Source organism: Ostrea edulis, chromosome 6 (genome assembly GCF_947568905.1).
Source record: "Ostrea edulis chromosome 6, xbOstEdul1.1, whole genome shotgun sequence".
Taxonomy (NCBI): Eukaryota; Metazoa; Mollusca; class Bivalvia; order Ostreida; family Ostreidae; genus Ostrea; species Ostrea edulis.
In genome coordinates, this window is record NC_079169.1 from 80651243 (window position 1) to 80670184 (window position 18942).

Here is an 18942-nt window from a genome sequence, read left to right on the forward strand (position 1 = left end):
CCCTGTCTACAACCTAGGCCCAGTAGTTCTTGAGAAGATTTTTAAAGGTTTTTCCATAGATACATATATACCAATTCACATGTAAAACGTTGATCCCCTGTTGTGAGCCCATCCTACCCTTGTGGGGCCATTATTTTAACAAACAACCTGCAAATCTTTCATGTAAATTTAAACTTTTCTGACCCAGTGGTTCTTGAGACGAAGAATTTTTATTAATGACCCCATTTCAATTTTGCATTTTCGTGATTATCTCCCGTTGAATGGGGCATGGTCCTTCATTGAACAAACGTACTTGAATCCCCTTCACCCAAGGATGATTTGCATCAAGATTGATTGAAATTGGGTCCATTGGTTCTGGAGAAAAAGATAAAATGTGAAAATTTACGGACAAACGGACGGACAGACTGAGAACTTTCAGCTCAGGCGAGCTAAAAGGAACCCTATAAGTTAGCCTGGTACCCGAGGCCTTCCGATGTTCTTTGAACATCGGAAGGCTACCTTATAAGTGAAGTATGTAAGGTCGGGTTCGATGTTGAAGACGAATATAGGCGATAAATCTAATTTCATTTAGTAGATACAGTCTAGAATCAACTTTAGATTGCGCTTAAGCAAGTTAAAAAACTTGCTCAAAAATATTAAAATATTAAAGATTGCAATAATAATAAAAAAGACCGGTAGGCCTAAATACCATTCAGCATTAGCCTACACTTCATGAATTTATTTTTTAATCATACGATAATTGCGCATCACGTGGTTGCGGATGCTGATGTTATGATGATCAGCATGATGAATTGCGGTATATGTGCAGTATGACCCCTGTGCAAATCGGGTATGTACCTTTTTTGGACTATTTCCATGTCATTTGTAAATACATACGTACAAGTAAAAGCATCTTGATACCGGTTAAGTGTAGTTATGCCGGCTGCCAACAGTGTAAAGATCTTCACTAGGCTAGCGGACTAATGCTCACTACTATTATTTTATTTTGAAGACTAGCTTAGTGAGCGCTAGTTAGCATATTAAAACATTGTTGAGTACATAGTTTCAATTGAAATAAATGTGATTATAGTATTAAATTCAAGTCATATATATAATATATATAAATATGCGTGACTGTAATTAATCTTTGTTTTAATGCAGCAGACTTTCAAGTGGGCCCTTATATTCCTAATTTCCTTATTTTTCTACAACAGCCCTTATTTTCCTTATTTGAGCTTTAGAATCCTAAAAAAGTCCTAATTTTTTGTTGAAATTCCTAAATTTTCAAATTTTGAAAGTTTAATAAAATTTGACATAAAGTAAGTGTTGGAATTTATTAAATGTATAGATCTACTTAGTATACTTTCAGAAAATGAATATGTTGATTAAATGTACATCTCAGAAGACATCTTGATGGTTAATTATCAGCTATATTCAGCATTGATTGTGAGCCATGGGAGTCCACGGCACCTGAATTATAACATGGTTTGTGCTGAATGCTGAATATGGCTGTTGATGACCACTGGTATAATCTTCTGAGTGGGTAATTAGTTTTTGTATTATTGCTCTTGCAGATGGTGAGTAAAACATTTTTTCTTTCCTATTGATCTGTAAATTTAACCCTTATTTTTGTCTAAAAAGCCCTTAAAAATCCTAAGAAAGGCCCTTATTTTGTTATAATTTTGCCCTAAAAATGGCCCTTATTTTTTGCAAAATTTCACTTGAAAGCCTGATGCAGTTTAGTTTCAGTAAAAGGATTCTTTAAGAGGAAACTGCAGTACCTGTCTTTTGTAGAGTACAATTTACTCCTTTTCTGTTTCACTTCTAAGGTGATGCGTTTATGAAATACCATGGCTGAGTTTGGTTGGGGTCTTTCCGAGGACCTGTTAAGAAAATCTCGGAGAGAGCTCGGAGAGGATCCAACACGATGCAGTGAGGATATAGCCGATGTTCGAGAGCAGATTGAAACTCGACCAGATATAAGTAAAATCTTTTTTTAGAGAGTAATTATGTCTTAGTTTGTAGAATTTACTCTGAATGAATTTGTTTATGACAGTTAAATTAAATGTATGTTTATATAACAGTTATGTATGTTTATGACAGTTATATATTTATGAAAGTTCTGAATTAAATGAATACTATAGACCTATGCTACTAAGCACTTACATGTCAATATTGTCTAATGAAACTTTCTTTCCTGTCTGTTTCAGCTTTTCTTAGAACTGATGATGCATTCATTTTGAGGTTTTTACGAGCCAGAAAGTTTGACACAGTAGAATCCTTCAGATTACTTGCTAGATACTTTGAATACCGTCAAAACAATCCAGCGCTTTTCAAGAATTTCAATGCTTCTGAGTCAGATATCAGAGCCTCCCTAAATGATGGCCTTCCGAGTGTGTTACCTAACTGTGATCAGCAGGGCAGGAGAATTGTTGTGTTGTTTGCTGCTAACTGGGACAATAGTCGATACCAGTTGTTCTCAGTCTACAGGGCCTTTCTACTGACACTGGAGAAGCTGATTGATGATGAGGCATGCCAGATTAATGGGTTTGTCATTATTGTAGACTGGAGTCAATTTACATTTGGCCAGTCAAGGTCGCTGAATCCTAAAGTACTGAAACAAATGGTGGAGGGACTTCAGGTGAGAAATCATTTTATTCTTTTTATTCCCCTGTAATTGGAGATTCGGGGGCCAAATAGTTTTTGGTCAGTCCATCTGTCTGTCTGTCCACAAAAACTTTAACCATTGTTAACCTTGGCCATAACTTTTGAATGGATGGTGATAGGGCTTACATATTTCACATGTGTATTCCTTGTGACAAGACCTTTCTTTTGGTACCAAAAGTTTTTACCTTGTGACCTTGACCTTTGACTTACTTTTCATAAACTTTAACCTTGGCTATTATCAACTTGTTGCGGAATGCCATACAGGGGCATCAGTATTTCACAAACACATCATGTTTAAATTCTTGAATGCGGTTGTTATACGCCCATCTTATGACAGACCCTGATATAGCATAGGCTTTCCTGTCTGTTAGGTTTTTTGTGCCAGGGTCTTTCACACTGTGGTACTAAAGACTATATATCAAACCAGGCACAAAGACCATAAACTGAGAATATTCATAAGCCTAAATTTCAAATCCAGCTAACCTTTGAAATAATTTTCATAAACAATTCAGATTTTCAGTATATGTTTGCATTTGAATTTTTGATAAACCTGCAGTTTTTAAACATCTGTGCTAAATAAGTTTTATGATATAAATAATCAACAGTCTATTCTCAGTTTATGGTCTTGGGGCCTGGTCAATCGATGCATCTTGGCAGAAATGTGTGTTGTGACTCAAAAATAGGTCATTATGGCCTCCTTCTGGAATGTTAGGGTCATACATGTATACTTAAATCATGTACAGATGATATCTTGCACACTTTGAGGCCTAGGATCATCAAACTTGGTCAGTTGACGCAGGAGGGGGAGGGGGACTAAAAAGTAGGTCATTGTGGCCTCATTTTGGAATTTCATGGCTATACATAGTAAAATCATATGTAGCGGTCAGCCGGGTTCGATCACCGGTGGCCAGTTAGCTCAGTTGGTAGAGCACCTGACTAGAGATTCAGGGGGCCCGGGTTCGAATCCCGGTCTGGTCCGTTGCATTTTCTCCCTTCCTGTTACAGTTGGTGCCGTAGACCAGCCCCTGGAACTGACAGGTGAAAATGCCTACCAGGGGATAAAAATCCTGGGTTGATGTCTTCAGGTGTGAAGACATTTAAGGAGGGAGGAATGTAGCGGTCAACCGGGTTCAATCGCCGGTGGCCAGATAGCTCAATTGGTAGAGCACCTGACTAGAGATTCGGGGGTCCCGGGTTCGAATCCCGGTCCGGTCCGTTGCATTTTCTCCCTTCCCGTTACATTTGGTACCGTGACCAGCCCCTGGAACTGACAGGTGAAAATGCCTGCCAGGGGATAAAGATCCTGGGTTGATGTCTTCAGGGTGTGAAGACATTTAAGGAGGGAGGAATGTAGCGGTCAGCCGGGTTCGATCACCGGTGGCCAGTTAGCTCAGTTGGTAGAACACCTGACTAGAGATTCAGGGGGCCCGGGTTCAAATCCCGGTCTGGTCCGTTGCATTTTCTCCCTTCCTGTTACACATATAAAGAACTTTAGGTATGTTATAGTAATTTTATTATGCCCCCTTCAAAGAGCCATGGGCATATTGCTTTGCACAGGTCTGTCTGTTGGTCGGTCGGTAGACCACATGTTGTCCACTCGATATCTTGAGAACCATTCACTGGATCGTAATGATATTTCATATGTGGGTTGGTTAAGAGTAGAAGAAGACCTCTATTGTTTTTCAGGTCAAAGGTCAAGGGTCAATCTACTCTGGCCATAGGAATATACTGTCTGCTCAATACCCTGAGAAGCCTTTGTTTGACAGACATCAAACTTGGTACACTGGTGCATCCTAAGGTGTAGATGACTCCTATTGATTTTGAAGTCACATGGTCAAAGATCAAACTGGACACAGAATATACTGTCCACTCAATATCTTGAGACCCCTTTGCTTGACAGACATCAAACTTGGTACACTGGTACATCTCAGGAGAAGATGTCCACTATTGATTTTGAGGTCACATGGTCAAAGGTCAAGGGTCAAACTGGACATAGGAATATACTGTCTGCTCAATCTTTTGAGAAACCTTTGCATGACAGACATCAAACTTGGTACACTAGTACATCTTCAGTAGATGATAGGGGTGAATCAATATATCGATATATCGAAATGTACCGGTATATGCCGGTCCAGCGATATACAATACGGTGTTTCGACGATACGATATAATGTCGGATTAAAAATAACCCTTTTAATAGTCGGGATCGAAGTTCATAATTTAAAAATGGCTTCTAACGGGAACACGAATCCCCGCTTTTACATTGTGACACATCGGAGATTCCTCAAACTTTAATCCTCGCTTTTACATTGTGACACGTCGGAGATTTCTCAGACTTTAATCCCGCTTTTAGGCTACATTGTGACACATCAGAGATGCCTCAGACTTTAATCCTCGCTTTTACATTGTGACATTGGATTTTCCTCAGACTTTAATTGTCATTGTTTGTTTTGTTATGAAATAAAATATATTAAACCACTTCATTTTTTTAAATTTTTGATATTTTACTTCAGAAAATGCTTAACTACATTGAAAATCCAATATATCGGATATCGCATCAGAAAATATTGTATCGTATTTTATCGGAAAATCTTGAGCAATACACACCCTAGTAGATGACCCCTATTGATTTTGAGGTCACATGGTCAAAGGTCAAGGGTAAAACTGGACATAGTAATATATTGTCTCCTATGTTTTAGAATTATTTGCTTGATTGACACCAAACTTGGTACACTGGTACAGCATAAGGAGTAGATGACCCCTATTGATTTTTAGGTCACATGGTCAATCCACTCTTGACGTAGAAAGATATTGTCTGCTCATTATTTTGAATTAAGTGATGCGACTATCATTTAAATGATGCATGTGTATAACCCTTTTTAATTTTGCACCATGGGGGGCATATATGTTTTACAAGCATCTCTTGTTGCAGTGTAGTTGCAAATGGTAGCATCACAGCTTGTGACATTGAGTATGTGCATGTACTTGTAGTTCCAGTTGGGTGTATCATGTGCCTTAGCAGTGCACTTTTTAGTTCGCCTGAGCTGAAAGCTCAAGTGAGGATTTCTGATCCTGTTGTCCGTCGTTTGTCTGTCTGTAAACTTTTTACATTTTTGACTTCTTCTCCAGAACCACTGGGCCAATTTCAACTGAACTTGGTGAAAAGCGTCCTTGGATAAAGGGCTTTCAAGTTTCTTCAAATGAAGGATCATGCCCCCTTCAAAGGGGAGATAATCACAAAAATAGGGTGGGGTCATTAAAAAATCTTTCTTAAGATATACGAGCTGGGCCAGAAAAGCTGAAATTTACATGAAAGCTTCTTGAAATAGTGAAGATTCAAGTTTGTTAAAATCATGACCCCCAGGGGTCCATGTTGCATTATTGCTTAATAAATTTTATGGCCCAAGTGATGTTCATTTACCTTGACAAAATGATAAATTTTATAAGTCAGGTTAGACATGAAAAAATAAAAAAATCACTAGACAAAATTTTCTCCCTGTATTCATAGTTCAACCATGCAGTGTCATGGAGTAGTTGATAAAAAGTGACCTTGATCAAAATTGTTCTTCAAAGGTTAAGTTCATAGCAAAATTTGTAAATAAATTTCTTATCACTGAGAAAGATAGTACATTTCATGCTCTACTAAAGAGTTTTAAACAAAATTTCTATTGCCCTCTCTCTAGAAGCAGTTTCATTTGATTGAAGGCCGTATTCCAATGATATTTAGTTGGTACATGTACATCTGCTGTTATATTGATGATGGTTCCCATCTTAGTCCATTGAATGCTTATTTTCATGCATTGCAGGACTGTTTTCCAGCTCGCTTTGGTTCCATCCATTTTGTAAATCAACCGTGGTACATAGAAGCCATCTGTAAAATTATCCTTCCATTTCTAAAAGAAAAGAGTAGAAGAAAGGTGAGCTAGACCAATGTAGACATTGTATGACTTTGCAGCGTTAAACTATCATCACCAAATGTTTTGTTTATATTATAAAAAGTAAGTTGTCCCAGTAGTTCACCATTAATATCTGACATTTGTTTTAGGTACAGTATTTTCATTACTCCATTTAATATAATTATATATTTTTTATTTTTTTTTTTTATTTTTTTATTTTTTATTATACAAAAGTGTGTAGTCTGATAGCTTATTGTGCTCAGTGATTCAGTCACTTAGTGAGTGTTATAGATATAGAGTATGACCACCACCCCACCCCACCCCCCTCTCCTGGCTGTGGATCATATGCATACATGTAGATCCATAAGCATATAAAAGTTTATTGTTAACCTGTCGAACATTTAAAAGGATTTGAGACATGCATTACATGTAAGTAACTAGATACAAAATGAACATTTGTTTTGCAAAAAATATACTCATATAGTAATATAGTACATAGTAATATTTTTGTTGTGTTCTTTGTTATCATAACAGATTCATATGCATGGAATAAATTTGGGGATACTCCATAATTTTGTCCACAAGGAGGCACTACCTGCTGAGCTAGGAGGAACTCTACCTGAACATAACATCATGACCTGGGCCAAGGAACTTATTGGAGACGAGAGCTTCAGCTTTGGAGACAAACAAATATATTGGCCAGATCACTGTTTCTTCAAGTATGTAAATATAATTACTGCAAGGATTTTACACAGTGATAGAGCATATGTTTGATTTATCATATTTCATTGTCAAATTGGAAACTGTAGTGATCGGTGCATATTTCTGTAATGTCCAGGATCTTAAGAAACCCATGGAATTATGCCCAAATAAATATAAACTTCATTCTCTAGATTCTTAATATCATAATGTAGAAATCAATGTAAACCATGTTCTGGAAACAGGGTGAATGGGTGGTGAGATATACTCTCAGGTTTACATTAAGGGGTGGTGAGATTTACTGTCAGGTTTACATTAATGGGTGGTGAGATATACTCTCAGGTTTACATTGATGGGTGGTGAGATATACTCTCAGGTTTACATTAGGGGTGGGGAGATTTACTGTCAGGTTTACATTAATGGGTGGTGAGATATACTCTCAGGTTTACATTGATGGGTGGTGAGATATACTCTCAGGTTTACATTAGGGGTGGGGAGATTTACTGTCAGGTTTACATTAATGGGTGGTGAGATTTAGTCTCAGGTATTACATTAATGGATGATGAGATATACTGTCAGGTTTACATTAAGGGGTGGTGAGATTTACTGTCAGGTTTACATTAATGGGTGTTGAGATATACTCTCAGGATTACATTAATGGGTGGTGTGATATACTCTCAGGTTTACATTAATGGGTGGTGAGATATACTCTCAGGTTTACATTAATGGGTGGTGAGACATACTCTCAGGTTTACATTAATGGGTTGTGAGATATACTCTCAGGTTTACATTAATGGGTGGTGAGATGTACTCTCAGGTTTTACATTAATGGGTGGTGAGATATACACTCAGGTTTACATTGATGGGTGGTGAGATATACTCTCAGGTTTACATTAATGGGTGGTGAGATGTACTCTCAGGTTTACATTAATGGGTGGTGAGATATACTCTCAGGTTTACATTAAGGGGTGGTGAGATTTACTGTCAGGTTTACATTAATGGGTGGTGAGACATACTCTCAGGTTTACATTAATGGGTGGTGAGATGTACTGTCAGGTTTACATTAATGGGTGGTGACATATACTGTCAGGTTTACATTAATGGGTGATGAGATGTACTGTCAGGTTTACATTAATGGGTGGTGAGATACACTCTCAGATTTTACATTAATGGGTGGCGAGATATACTGTCAGGTTTACATTAATGGATGGTGAGATATACTGTCAGGTTTACATTAATGGGTGGTGAGATATACTCTCAGGTTTACATTAAGGGGTGGTGAGATATACTCTCAGGTTTATATTTATGGGTGGTGAGATATACACCCAGGTTTACATTAATGGGTGGTGAGATATACACCCAGGTTTACATTAATGGGTGGTGAGATATACTCTCAGACTTACATTAATGGGTGATGAGATGTACTCTCAGGTTTACATTAATGGGTGGTGAAATATACTCTCAGGTTTACATTAAGGGGTGGTGAGATGTACTGTCAGGTTTACATTAATGGGTGGTGAGATATACTCTCAGGTTTACATTAATGGATGGTGAGATATACTCTCAGGTGTACATTAATGGGTGGTGAGATTTAGTCTCAGGTATTACATTAATGGATGGTGAGATATACTCTCAGGTTTACATTAATTGGTGGTGAGATATAGTCTCAGGTTTACATTAATGGGTGGTGAGATATACTGTCAGGTTTACATTAATGGGTGGTGATATATACTCTCAGGTTTACATTAATGGATGTTAAGATATACTCTCAGGTTTACATTAATGGGTGGTGAGATATACTCTCAGGTTTACATTAAGGGGTGGTGAGATATACTCTCAGGTTTACATTAATGGGTGGTGAGATATACTCTCAGGTTTACATTAATGGGTGGTGAGATATACTCTCAGGTTTATATTAATGGGTGGCAAGATATACTCTCAGGTTTACATTAATGGGTGGTGAGATATACACCCAGGTTTACATTAATGGGTGGTGAGATATACTCTCAGACTTACATTAATGGGTGATGAGATGTACTGTCAGGTTTACATTAATGGGTGGTGAGATATACTCTCAGGTTTACATTAATGGGTGGTGAAATGTACTGTCAGGTTTACATTAATGGGTGGTGAGATATAGTCTCAGGTTTACCTTAATGGGTTGTGAGATATAGTCTCAGGTTTACCTTAATGGGTGGTGAGATATAGTCTCAGGTTTACCTTAATGGGTGGTGAGATATACTGTCAGGTTTACATTAATGGGTGTTGAGATATACTCTCAGGTTTACATTGATGGGTGGTGAGACATACTCTCAGGTTTACATTAATGGGTGGTGAGATGTACTGTCAGGTTTACATTAATGGGTGGTGAGATATACTGTCAGGTTTACATTAATGGGTGGTGAGATGTACTGTCAGGTTTACATTAATGGGTGGTGAGATACACTCTCAGATTTTACATTAATGGGTGGTGAGATATACTGTCAGGTTTACATTAATGGATGGTGAGATATACTGTCAGGTTTACATTAATGGGTGGTGAGATATACTCTCAGGTTTACATTAATGGATGTTAAGATATACTCTCAGGTTTACATCAATGGGTGGTGAGATATACTTTCAGGTTTACATTAATGAATGAGATATACTCTCAGGTTTACATTAATGAATAATGAGATATACTCTCAGGTTTACATTAATGGGTGGTGAGATATACTTTCAGGTTGTACATTTGGTTATGTATTAATGGTGCACGCCTTTCAATGGCAAAAGTTTCCACTAAACTGAATACAGAAACATCACTAATTGCTTGTAGACACTTCAGTTTATTATAGGTACTTAATATGAGCAAATTGGTAAAATCAAATCTAGGCTAAATTTCTTAAAACCTGTTTTCTGCAAAATGTCGTACACACCAAAATAGATACGTTATCAGTATAATGAAGAAGAGAAGGTGTTGAATATAAAGTGACCTGCGTACTTAGCATGATGTCTGTTTAAGTTGTATGTTGCATACAAATTGTCATATTTCTCACAGTTATAAAATGTGTAAGCATGTTGGAAATATTTTGATATGATTGCACAAGACATTCTGCCTGATTGTTAAATATGGTGGCATCTCAATAACTACAGAAACAGTGTTCACAGTGTCAATTATGTAACAGACTATACATTCAATACTACTAACTACATGAATTAGAAAAGGTCAACTATGAAGAAATATCTCCAATTTATCTTCATCATTTTTCAGCATGCACCATACTGTTAAACAAATTGACTTCATTCGATGTGTGAAAATACCAACTGATACAAGTGCAGACTTTTTAGCTCACCTGAACCGAAGGTTCAAGTGAGCTATTCTGATCACATTTTGTCCGGCGTCCGTCAGTCTGTCTGTCCGTCTGTCTGTCTGTCCGTCTGTCTGTAAACTTTTCACATTTTCGACTTCTTCTCCAGAACCACTGGGCCAATTTCAACCTAACTTGGCCAAAAGCATCCTTGGGTGAAGGGCTTTCAAGTTTGTTCAAATGAAGGGCCATGTCCCTTTCAAAGGGGAGATAATCACAAAAATGCAAAAATAGGGTGGGGTCATTTAAAAATCTTCTTCTCAAGAACCACTGGGCCAGAAGAGCTGAAATTTACCTGAAAGCTTCCTGACATATTGCAGATTCAAGTTTGTTCAAATCATGGCCCCCGGTGGTAGGATGGGGCCACAAGGGGGGATCAAAGTTTTACATACAAATATATAGGGAAAAATTTTAAAAATCTTCTTCTCAAGAACCACTAAGCCAGAAAAGCTGAAATTTACATGAAAGCTTCCTGACATAATGCAGATTCAAGTTTGTTCAAATCATGGGCCCCTGGGGTTGGATGGGGCCACAATAGGGGATCAAAGTTTTACATACAAATATATAGGAAAAATCTTTAAAAATCTTCTTCTCAAGAACCACTAAGCCAGAAAAGCTGATTTTTACATGAAAACTTTCTGACATAGTGCAGATTCAAATTTGTTCAAATCATGGCCCCCGGGGATAGGATGGGGCCCCAAGGGGGGGATCAGTATGTGTTGATTAGTATATCCTATTGGTGGTGGTGGTGGGAGACAGTGTGTGTTGATTATTATATCCTATTGGTGGTGGTGGTGGTGGGAGACAGTGTGTGTTGATTAGTATATCCTATTGGTGGTGGTGGTGGTGGTGGTGGTGGGAGACAGTATGTGTTGATTAGTATATCCTATTGGTGGTGGTGGTGGTGGGAGACAGTGTGTGTTGATTATTATATCCTATTGGTGGTGGTGGTGGTGGGAGACAGTGTGTGTTGATTAGTATATAATATTGGTGGTGGTGGTGGTGGGAGACAGTGTGTGTTGATTAGTATATCCTATTGGTGGTGGTGGTGGTGGGAGACAGTATGTGTTGATTATTATATCCTATTGGTGGTGGTGGTGGGAGACAGTGTGTGTTGATTAGTATATCCTATTGGTGGTGGTGGTGGGAGACAGTGTGTGTTGATTAGTATATCCTATTGGTGGTGGTGGTGGTGGGGACAGTATGTGCTGATTAGTATATCCTATTGGTGGTGGTGGTGGTGGGAGACAGTGTGTGCTGATTAGTATATCCTATTGGTGGTGGTAGTGGTGGGAGACAGTGTGTGTTGATTAGTATATCCTATTGGTGGTGGTGGTGGGAGACAGTATGTGTTGATTATTATATCCTATTGGTGGTGGTGGTGGTGGTGGTGGGAGACAGTGTGTGTTGATTAGTATATCCTATTGGTGGTGGTGGTGGTGGTGGTGGGGACAGTATGTGCTGATTAGTATATCCTATTGGTGGTGGTGGTGGTGGGAGACAGTGTGTGCTGATTAGTATATCCTATTGGTGGTGGTAGTGGTGGGAGACAGTGTGTGTTGATTAGTATATCCTATTGGTGGTGGTGGTGGGAGACAGTATGTGTTGATTATTATATCCTATTGGTGGTGGTGGTGGTGGTGGTGGTGGGAGACAGTGTGTGTTGATTAGTATATCCTATTGGTGGTGGTGGTGGGAGACAGTATGTGTTGATTATTATATCCTATTGGTGGTGGTGGTGGTGGTGGTGGGGACAGTATGTGTTGATTATTATATCCTATTGGTGGTGGTGGTGGTGGTGGTGGGAGACAGTATGTGTTGATTAGTATATCCTATTGGTGGTGGTGGTGGTGGTGGTGGGAGACAGTGTGTGCTGATTAGTATATCCTATTGGTGGTGGTGGGAGACAGTGTGTGTTGATTAGTATATCCTATTGGTGGTGGTGGTGGTGGAGGGAGGCAGTATGTGTTGATTATTATATCCTATTGGTGGTGGGAGACAGTATGTGTTGATTATTATATCCTATTGGTGGTGGTGGGAGACAGTGTGTGTTGATTAGTATATCCTATTGGTGGTGGTGGTGGGAGACAGTGTGTGTTGATTAGTATATCCTATTGGTGGTGGTGGTGGTGGGAGACAGTGTTTGTTGATTAGTATATCCTATTGGTGGTGGTGGTGGTGGGAGACAGTGTGTGTTGATTATTATATCCTATTGGTGGTGGTGGTGGTGGTGGGAGACAGTGTGTGTTGATTAGTATATCCTATTGGTGGTGGTGGTGGTGGTGGGAGACAGTGTGTGTTGATTAGTATATCCTATTGGTGGTGGTGGTGGGAGACAGTATGTGTTGATTAGTATATCCTGTTGGTGGTGGTGGTGGTGGTGGTGGGAGAAAGTGTGTGTTGATTAGTATATCCTATTGGTGGTGGTGGTGGTGGTGGGAGACAGTATGTGTTGATTAGTATATCCTATTGGTGGTGGTGGTGGTGGTGGTGGGAGACAGTGTGTGTTGATTAGTATATCCTATTGGTGGTGGTGGTGGTGGTGGGAGACAGTATGTGTTGGTTATTATATCCTATTGGTGGTGGTGGAGGGAGGCAGTATGTGTTGATTATTATATCCTATTGGTGGTGGTGGTGGGAGACAGTGTGTGTTGATTATTATATCCTATTGGTGGTGGTGGTGGTGGGAGACAGTGTGTGTTGATTATTATATCCTATTGGTGGTGGTGGTGGGAGACAGTGTGTGTTGATTAGTTTATCCTATTGGTGGTGGTGGTGGTGGGAGACAGTGTGTGTTGATTATTATATCCTATTGGTGGTGGTGGTGGTGGTGGGAGACAGTGTGTGTTGATTAGTATATCCTATTGGTGGTGGTGGTGGTGGAGGGAGGCAGTATGTGTTGATTAGTATATCCTATTGGTGGTGGGAGACACTGTATGCTGATTATTATATCCTATTGGTGGTGGTGGGAGTAATTGATTGAATACATTGGCAATGTATTCATCATTGATGATGATCAGAGGCAATGTCAGCTGCTAAGTATTCACTTTTGGTGGGGATGGAACTTAAATATTTTAGATACACCATGGATGCATTAAAAGTCTGCTTTCAAAAACACCCTGTAAATTCCATTTTTATTGCAATTTTGAATCCACAACAAGATCATTTACTGTGTGCAGTGAAACTTCTCTAAACCGGCCAGCTCTCGGACTGAAAAAAAACGGCCGGTTTAGAGGGGTGGCCGGTATACCGAGAATTTGGCATTTAGAGGCATTTCAGCTCAATTTTTATTAGATATTTCATTGACATACCACAAACGATATAATATGGTGTTCAAGGACTATTATTTCACTATTGGAAATAAAACAAAATAATTTACTAACACGTTTATTTTCAATTTATAGCACTAAAACTAATTAAACATGAATAAACATTTTTACATTGACATGCATAAACAATGGAAAACATTCCGTTTAAATAAAACTGCATTTGATATATGTATAGAAATTTGTAGACTAGCAGCATTTATGTAGAATTTCGGCTTATGTTTTAATAAACAAAACAGACACATAGCCATTTGATTGCTGCAATTAATACACAGAGTAGGTACTGCTCACTTTGATATGGGGATCTATGATCAATTATCGGTGGAGATCAAACTAGTCCGCTTTGTACCTACAGGTAATTATTACAAGAAAAAGTCTTGCTGCAATCATCTAATTTTAACTAAAAATTTATAACAGGATACATAAAAATAACACAGATGTTCCTCTTACCTATAAAATCTCTGTTTACGTCCATTGCTTATATCGTTAACAAATTTGTTTTGATGTTTTTGAAAAGTACAGTAGTAAATATATAATTTTAATTTTGATGTTTCTTAGGAATTTTACGTCTATGGAAACCCTCCAAAAATCATTTATCTATTGAAAATTATCATTAACAGTCATGGGTTTGTTGTTTATTAACTACCGCTTATATCTGTAGTAGGGTGAATTAATATCAATAATTTATTTTATTTTTAGTGTAAATAAAATATGTAAGTTGCAAAACATAAACTTTTATTGGATTATATAATGGTCTTCCATATTTCTCTATTTAGATATGTAGTAATGTAATTATGACCTTAATGGCTTTCCTTATGATTAAACCATGCATGCAGTTGTTGTTCATGGTCTATTTAATTCATTTTGGTTGGCTAAGCTTAGTGTCAAAGGTTATATGTCATGGGTTTTGTGAGTTCTGTTGGATTTTTAGATAGTCAGTTGTATTCACTAGCAGAGTGTTGAAGGGTGGTTTTCTTTGCATATCTTTTGACATCTTTTTTCTGACTTGAGGTAAGAAAATGAATCTTAACATATTAATTGGTGTGAATGTGTTAATGAATGAAAGAAATGAAATTATGTACTTTATTTCATTTCTTTCATTCATTAACACATTCACACCAATAACACTTGACCTGTCAAAATGTGTTTCAACTTTCAATGTAAACAAACACTATACACTATAATTTCTACCAAGTGCACTAGTCAGCTCTCTATGAGTATTACACTGAAATTATATACATTGACATTTATGCAACAGCATATCAATATACTAATTAAAAGTTTGGCACAGTCCTGTCTCTGACCAAAGGCATGGATCTCCACAAGAATGCGTCAATTCACTTAAGGAAATTCGGAATGAAATGTCCTGCTTATAACTCAGGGTTGCTTCCGAATTGTGTAGTTTGAGTTTATGAAGTACAATATTGACACAACACAATCACTATCGATGTGTCAAAAAGTAAATAAATAAGACTGGTAACTTAAAAACTATCACATGTACCTCACATCTTCGGAATCTTCATTTGTTTACAATTCTTCAATGAGAACTTCCGGTTGTACTTCCGGTGAGGCTCTTCAGGATGTGTTTCCAGTGACGAGAGGCTCAGGTGGGTTACGTCATTAAACGTTGGGCGCCATTTCTGTTACGGGGTTGCAAACCGGTTCTAATGACCACACAGACCATCCGTGACAGGTTATGAGTTTATTGAAGAAATAAATCTATTTCTGACATGTAAATAGCAGCTCTGAAACATAATTACTACATATCTAAATAGAGAAATATGGAAGACCATTATATAATCCAATAAAAGTTTATGTTTTGCAACTTACATATTTTATTTACACTAAAAATAAAATAAATTATTGATATTAATTCACCCTACTACATATCCATGGTACAACAATATGGCATATTGATTGTATTCATTCAATATGTGCATATCTGTTTATAACATTTCCTACAGAAATTTGAAAGGGTCACTTGGATTAACCAAGCACCAATTAACACCCTGGACAGCACAGGTAAACTATAGAACTTATAGAGGCCTCTTGTGTTTTTCACACCTCCAGTTGATAATTTCCCACCTGGCCAGTAGGTCAGTCATTTTTCACACCTGGCCAGTCTTAATCACCCCTCTGGCCAAAATTTTCTAGTCTTCAAATGGTGGCCAGTATTATAAGGGTAAATTAGACTTGTTTGTTAACAATTGTATTTTAAAAAGATGTCCAGTTTTCAGGGGTGGCCGGTTTTGTGAGACTTTCTTTGTAAGGAAATGTTAAGGTTTCTGCCGGGACTTTGAAAATTGGCCGATTTTCAGGGAGAACCGGTTTTCTGAGGGGCCGGTTTGGAGAAGTTTCACTGTATTTTACATGTAAATTTTGACCATGAGATAGATATTCTGTGGATCTACTCTGGATTTTATATTTCTCTCAAATTTTTCAGAACAAGGTCTGAGTCGTTCCCTTCTTCTTTCCACATGAAGCAGAGGTTAGATGAGAATGGTATTTTCAGCAACAGTACCAGACTGGATGAAGATTTCTTCCTGATTGATTGACTGCTGATTGGATGACCGTTGTAAGGCATCGTTAGTGCTGATGAAATAACAAAAGTTTCACAAAGCAATATAATACAAGAAAGTCATCACATGGGTGTAAAACAGGTCAACTGGTCCATAAATGTGAATTATCAATATTTGATAAGTTGTGAAAAACATTTCTTGTACCAGGCCAGGAATATCATACATGTTTTTGCTTCATTAACACCTTTCAAGGAATTGACTTTGTGTTCTATGACAATGTTTATTAAAGATTTATTAAACATATAAGTAAGATTTTGTACAATCCATAATTATTAACTTACATGTACGTAAGTATTATTTGGGCAAGCAAATAGAGATCTTGAGGTTACTAAGATTAGTTTCAGATCACCCAAGAAGAAATAAAGCAGTGAATATTCCTCATCTCATTTAATATTATTGGAAAAATACTGATTTTGGAATTCCAAAATATTTTGGTAACATATTCATGATGCATGACTAAGAAAGCAAAAATACTGGAATTTCTCAATAATCATACTTAAAAAGTTCATTTTTTGTCTCATTGTGTATGTGTAATGCATGCTGATAGCATGTGCTTTGTAAAAACTCTTGTGTTTTGCAGAGAATGCTATGATTCTAAATTCTATGTCAATGATATCTCAAAATTTTGCCTTAGCTGATGTATATTGAATGACACAGTATTCTTTTCTTTTTTTTATCTCATTTAGTGCTAACAAGTATGCTTCTGCATATTTTCTTTATTAGCAAGACTAAATGAAGCTGGTTGTCATTTAATCATTGTCATTTGTAACAACTTCTCCAGAGGGATTAGTGTTAAATCTAAAGCAAATTAGCATGGTGCCGCACCATGCCCCTTTTGGCTGGTGCCATGCCCTTTTTAATTGCACCATGCCCTTTTTTCTATGTAAATTTAAAAAAAATATTTGTTAATATAAATAATTGTTCTTTATTTCACAAGGTTGATTGAAAAGTTTAAAAATCAAGGCAGCAGTTATTAACTTTAAAAGAGTCGAAATGATTATTCTATTACTATCATAGTATGATACAATGAAAGTGCCCCAAAATTGTCTTGCCGCGACGAAAAGTGCCCTTTTGAACATATATGTGTGCCCTCTCTAGATCCTAGATTTAACACGAGAGATGCACACAAATCACTAGATTTGGCATTGGTGATTTTTCAGTGATTGAAAAGAGAAGTTTTGTAGTGCTCCAATATGGCTTTTAATTGCCTGAGAGAAAATAGAATTTTTGATGAGACCGAGGTTTCATCTCGTGGTAGGCATTGGTGCAATAAAGGACCCTCACTGTTACAGCACCAAGCATTCGTGCTACTTAACCTACAGCTGGTGACATCTCAGCATGATTGAAAAATTCTCAGAGAGCATGATTGAAAAATTCTCAGAGAGCATGATTGAAAAATTCTCAGAGAGCATGATTGAAAAATTCTCAGAGATGTATAAACATTAAAGAAGCTAGAAAGCAGTTAGTTTATTTTTAGGGAAGAACAGAGCATGCAGATTTACAAGTTCCATAAAACGCCAAATGTTTACTCAACAAAGAATTTGATTGTGAGCTTTCAGCTCAGTGAACAATTGAGAAATTTGAAATGATATACTAAATGGTTATGATGGAGTGGCTTGTGATGTCGACGTCCCTACATCAGGTTACTGATACAGTTACTGAAAATTCCCATCAGTTTGATTTTATGATGCAAGGACAGTATATATGCCCTTTTTGTATTTACTTTTAGGTTAGAATACATGTAGATAACATTTTTGTAGAATATTGTATTTTGATTTTTGTCTCGTATAATATTTTGAAATGGGTTTTGTGCAATAGTGTGTAGAATTTTTAACTATTAGAATATTATTCATTATTTAACAAGTTGTCAGAGACACTTTTCAAAATACTCAGTGTTTTGCATCTACATGAAACTGCTTGATTTTGTACATTCTTGATTTTTTAAATGGATTTTGTGCAATATCTTATAGAATTTTTAACTATTAGAATATTAATTTTAAAACAGGTTGTCAGAGTCACTCAAAATACTCAGTGTTTTACATGTAGTCGTAACATACATCGATCTACATGAACTGTTTGGTATTGTCCATCATGCCACCTTTAAGGTCATAGGACACCCAAGATTTTAGACGCGTCAAATGAATTAGGATTTTGTTTATGTAGGGTTTCCTATTATTTGATCCAACAACAATGTGAATTGGTCATTTATACAATCATGAAATGCACCAATAAAATTTTTTTTTCAAAGGATTGAATTTTTTAGTGTAATGATTTTCCATTGAATTTTCAAGTAAAAATTTGTGAATAATGCATTAAATAATTGTGGCTTTGTGGGAAAATTTTGTGATAAATATTGGTTTTCAGCAATATTAAAACATTTACAATGAATTTTACAAAATTCTATGACTATGTCCTTATTAGCCCCTACCAGTAACTACCCCCACTTCCC

The 18942-nt window shown here is 37.1% G+C and overlaps 1 protein-coding gene across 2 annotated transcripts; it reads left to right on the top strand.

Annotated features, from left to right (window-relative positions):
• The first annotated feature begins 584 nt into the window (after window positions 1–584).
• LOC125683703 (clavesin-2-like) lies at window positions 585–17556 on the top strand. Of its 2 annotated transcripts, none has more exons than XM_048925137.2 (6): window positions 585–829; window positions 1809–1962; window positions 2190–2620; window positions 6453–6563; window positions 7077–7261; window positions 16358–17556. In XM_048925137.2, exons 2-6 carry the CDS (start codon window positions 1830–1832, stop codon window positions 16467–16469), a joined length of 972 nt encoding a protein of 323 aa, XP_048781094.2. In that variant the 5' UTR covers window positions 585–829; window positions 1809–1829; the 3' UTR covers window positions 16470–17556. The 2 variants fall into 2 exon arrangements, with proteins under 2 accessions (XP_048781094.2, XP_048781095.2); XM_048925138.2 differs by having other exon boundaries at window positions 705–829; window positions 7128–7261.
• Window positions 17557–18942: the final 1386 nt, after the last annotated feature.